The sequence below is a fragment of the Myotis davidii genome, unplaced genomic scaffold (assembly GCF_000327345.1).
Source record: "Myotis davidii unplaced genomic scaffold, ASM32734v1 scaffold1534, whole genome shotgun sequence".
Classification (NCBI taxonomy): Eukaryota; Metazoa; Chordata; class Mammalia; order Chiroptera; family Vespertilionidae; genus Myotis; species Myotis davidii.
In genome coordinates, this window is record NW_006285799.1 from 258,036 (window position 1) to 262,390 (window position 4,355).

The 4,355-nt window shown below is 35.5% G+C and overlaps 1 protein-coding gene across 1 annotated transcript in view; it reads left to right on the top strand.

Moving 5' to 3' along the window:
- Positions 1-3,903, top strand: part of PPIL4 (peptidylprolyl isomerase like 4) — a gene marked incomplete at its 5' end in the record, with an annotated part of 24,776 nt that extends 20,873 nt beyond the window's left edge. The window contains one exon of the mRNA XM_015559517.1: positions 3,110-3,903. Within this exon, the coding sequence (XP_015415003.1) occupies positions 3,110-3,361 (252 nt within the window). The remainder of the gene's footprint in view (positions 1-3,109) is intronic.
- Positions 3,904-4,355: the final 452 nt, after the last annotated feature.

The window sequence follows — 4,355 nt, forward strand, 5'->3', positions numbered from 1 at the left end:
GGGGGGGGGGAGGGGGGGTGGGAAAGAGAGGAAGAGAGAGAGAGAGAGAGAGAGAGAGAGAATGAAAGAAAGAAACATGGATCAGTTGCCTCCTGTAGGTGCCCCACCTGGGGATTGAACCCACAACCTAGACATATGCCCCGAGCAGTAATTGAGCCTGAAACCTTTTTGGTGTATGAGACAACGCTTCACCCAACTGAGCCACCTGGCCAGGGCTTATGAATCTTTTCTATCCTGCTGTTTGCTTACTTAAAACTTTACATTAGCAAATATCCTCTTTTGGCACAGAGCAAAAAGCATCAAGTGATATTTGGGGGGAATACTGTTGTTTTTTAGAGAATATTAAGGTAGTTGGCAACTATGAAATTGTTAAATTCCAAATAGTAATCTCCTAACTGTATTTCTCCCTTTAAAGTGTATTAAAGCAGATGGATGTTTTTTAATTGAGGTAACATTAGTTAATAACATTATTTAAATTTCAGGTGTACAACATTGTAATTTGCTATCTGTGTACACTATAGTGGGCTCACCAGTATAGTTTCTAGTCGTCACTGTACCAATTTTGCCCCCCACAATCCCCTACCCCTCTGGTAACCACCAATCTGTTGTCTATATCTTTGAGTTACAGTAAATGTTTTTTTATTTTATATTTTCATTTAATAATATAGCTATACTAATTTTCTGTTACTATTTTTTATAATAGAACAACATCTATATTTAAGATTTAAATGGGCCCCAATTTTTTCTATTACTCTGATTCTCATCCTTTTGATTTCAGTCTCACAAATATAATCATTAAAGGGAATTTTCAATACTAGGTAATTTCTGTGTATAGCTCAACTTCTTCTATTTGTTGCCATTTTGCTTGGTGAGCCTCATTTCCTAAGAATGTTTTAACTTATTTCTTCAAGTTCTTTGTTTTTTATTTAGTGGCAACCTTATTATTCAATTTGAAAACTTCTCTATTTAAATTTTCCACCTGTGTCTTAATTCCAAAGATGGTTTCTGTGTTGTTGAGGTTTGGGTTTTCCTAGGGTTACAGGAAATGAGTCCTCAGCTGTGGGTTGCCTGGCTCAGATGTATTCATACTGGTTGTCAGTCCTCTGTGGTTTTCATAGGTGTTTAGTAGTCTTATAATTTGGGACTCTATTTTTGCTGTCATTTTAATCCTTTAATATTATTTTAGTGATTTAGATTTAGCTAAATCTTTTATTTAATTCCAGTGATCAGAGCAAGGATGATTTTTAGTTAGATTAGACTTTTTTTTTTTACTTTGAAATCATAGTTTAGGTTGGTTACTTTAAATTGGCCACTTTATGTTTTCTTTTCTTTTTAGCCACATGCTAGTTTAATCATCTTGTCTTATGTCTTAAACATATAAAATGATAGAATTGTTTAAAGTGACCTCAAGTGTCAGGTTTCTTTTTTCTGGAATGAGGATGATATTTTACCTCAAAAGCACTTAGCACTGTGCTAGCCCATACTTCGAGGACCTGTTCTAATGTGGCTTCTCCCAGACACCTGCACTTTTCTCCTTCATGCTCTCAGTGCTAATTCTTCCTTGCTTTTTCAGTTTTCACGTACACTGCTTGCATTAGCCTGCTCACTGCCAATCCAACCCAAACCCTCTCAATCTTTGAGGCTCATCTCAAGTTCTAACTTTTCTATAAAACCTTCTCTGATAAACCTAATCTCAAGAAATGACGAAGACCATTGGAACCTAAAGCCGCCTGACTTCAAAGCTTGTGTAGCTTTGAAATTACTCCAAGTTGGAGAGGTTTTAAGGTTTCAGTCCATTTCAGATTTTCAGGTTCCTCAATTTTTTCAAAGAATTAAGTGCTACATAACCCCCTTCTCTTTCTCTCGTTTTAAACTCTTAAAGCATTTAAGTGCCAATATCTACATTATAAAAACCCAGTGGCCCTGATACCATAATGACCAAAGATCGGTGCGGGTGGGCCGGGCTGTGAGCCTGGTGAGGCGCTCGCGGGTGTGTGGGGCCACGTGATTTCATGCGCTGGGCTTCTAGTATGTAATAATGTGCTATAGATTTTACAGAGTTATACATCAGCTGTCTCTTTATGTTAAAAGTTTATTGTCTCAACCAATTCATAAAATAGGTGTACAGACAGAATTGTACATGGCTACTTTTTGTATCTGTTACAGGACGCACAAAAATTCTTTTATCTAAGGATGAAATATTTTGTTAGAAAATAATTGGTAAAGGGTTAAAACAAATACCGATTCATGATAAGAGCCATAGGGATTGTGTGGGAGATAATGAATCTGTTTATAATGTTGTATTTCACAAACACTGATTATAGTGATCCCATTAGATCTCTATTCACATACTGCAATCTCTATTACTGGCGTATTGTACAATCTCTAGACAGCTATGGAATAACTATGAGCCATTTGTTTAAAATTCAGTCTTTAACCAGGGGTACCCATTACTGTAGATTTTGAACCTTGACATTTACATCTACTTTAATAATATCTATGGTGATAGAGTCAAGACCCTTGATAGTTCAATCCTTAGGATTTTGCCTTTCCTCTGAGAAATCTTTTAAGAAAGTTGAATTTTACAAGCCATCTCGTCAAAGAGCACTAGCTCTGGTCATTTTAGATTTCAGCCTCTTGCTGAGAGAACTCATTTTAGTTAAGGGCAGAATACAAGCAGAAATAGAATTATAATTAGCCCTCTCCTATATGGGAAAAGTACCTCTGCTACTTAATATGAAGAATAGAACATTTTGGGGAGTGGAGAAGGGGGAGGTGGAAAGGTAACCATACATAACCAGAATTTTTAGTATTCCAATTTTGCTTTAAAGACCTGTTCTAATTTCAATTGAGCAATTTCAGTTTTTTGTTTTTAGTTCTGATCCTTCAGTTTGGCTGAAATAGATACAAACCAATGAGATCAATTAGAAAAATGATCAAATCTTTTTCTGAATTATTTTTGCTTTTTAATTTACAAAATGTCTGGCATTAGTGGTAGTGTTCAAATGTGAGCCACTACGACTGCTTGCTAATGGTGGGCTTGTCTAAGTTTTATTAACTGACAGTGATTCCATGGATTCACTTGTAATTCTCTTTATTCCTTTGACAGGATATCTACAGAGAAATGGGGTTTGGTCACTATGAAGAAGAAGAAAGCTGTTGGGAGAAACAAAAGAGTGAAAAGAAGGACCGACCTCGAAACCGAAGTCGTAGCCGATCTCGAGAAAGGGATGGTCACTACAGTAATAGCCACAAATCCAAATACCAAACAGATCCCTACGAAAGAGAAAGGAATAAAAGGAGAGACCGAAGCAGGAGCCCCAGGAAATCCAAAGATAAAGAAAAATCTAAGTACAGATGAAACATGAAGAATCAGACATGAGTGGCTAAAATACTTACTCTTGTCTAACTTAGAGTAATAGATGTTCAGATTTTCTGTCAAAACAGTTAAAGACTCTACTTGGTTTTTTCCTGTATTCTAAGTGTCCCCCTTACAGATTAATACTGATTGTGTGGGGCACAGAAAGACAATAAAGAATTGAACATTTTCTTTGTATATTTTTTTACACTAATTTTATTGTTAAACAAATAGTATTCATTTTTCAAGTCTTTCACATTTTCCACTTTTTAAAAATGAAGTATTTCATACATAAAAAACACACACATGTATATATAAGGATTAAAAATAATTATCTTTGTACCTATCAGCTAGCTTAGGAAATGAATATTACCTGCATTTTGGTAATATTGGTAAAGTCCCTCATGTGCCCTCTCCTTCTCAAGTAATTATTATGAATTTTGTGTTTGTTATTCTCTCACTTGTTCTAGTTTTACAATATATGTATCCCTAGATGAAATGTTAAGTTTTGTATGTTTTTGAATTTTATATAAATGGCATAATGTATGCTCATTTCTATGACTTGCTTTTTTTGACTTAGTACTTTTTGGGAGTCACTCATTTTTATTACTGTATAGTTCTATGAATAGTCCGCAGTTTATCCCTTCTCCTGTGGATGGATGTTTGGGTTTGTTGGTTTTGTTTTTGCTATTGCAAACAATGCTGCTATGAACATTGTATATCTAGGAGGGACACTGCTTGGCCATGTGGTATGGAAGTCTTCATTTTACAAGATAATGGAACTCTTCTGTGGCTGTACCAGTCTATACCCTACCAGCACTATGTGAGTTACCTTTCTTTCACATTTTCTCCAACACTTAATTCTAGGCTTTTTCATTTTGCCGATCTCATGGAGGTTAAGTGGCATCTTATTGTGGTGTCCAGCAAGAGCACTATTATTCTTATTTTTGTTCTTCTATATGTAATGTGTCCTTTTTCTCTGCCTGTTTTGACCTTT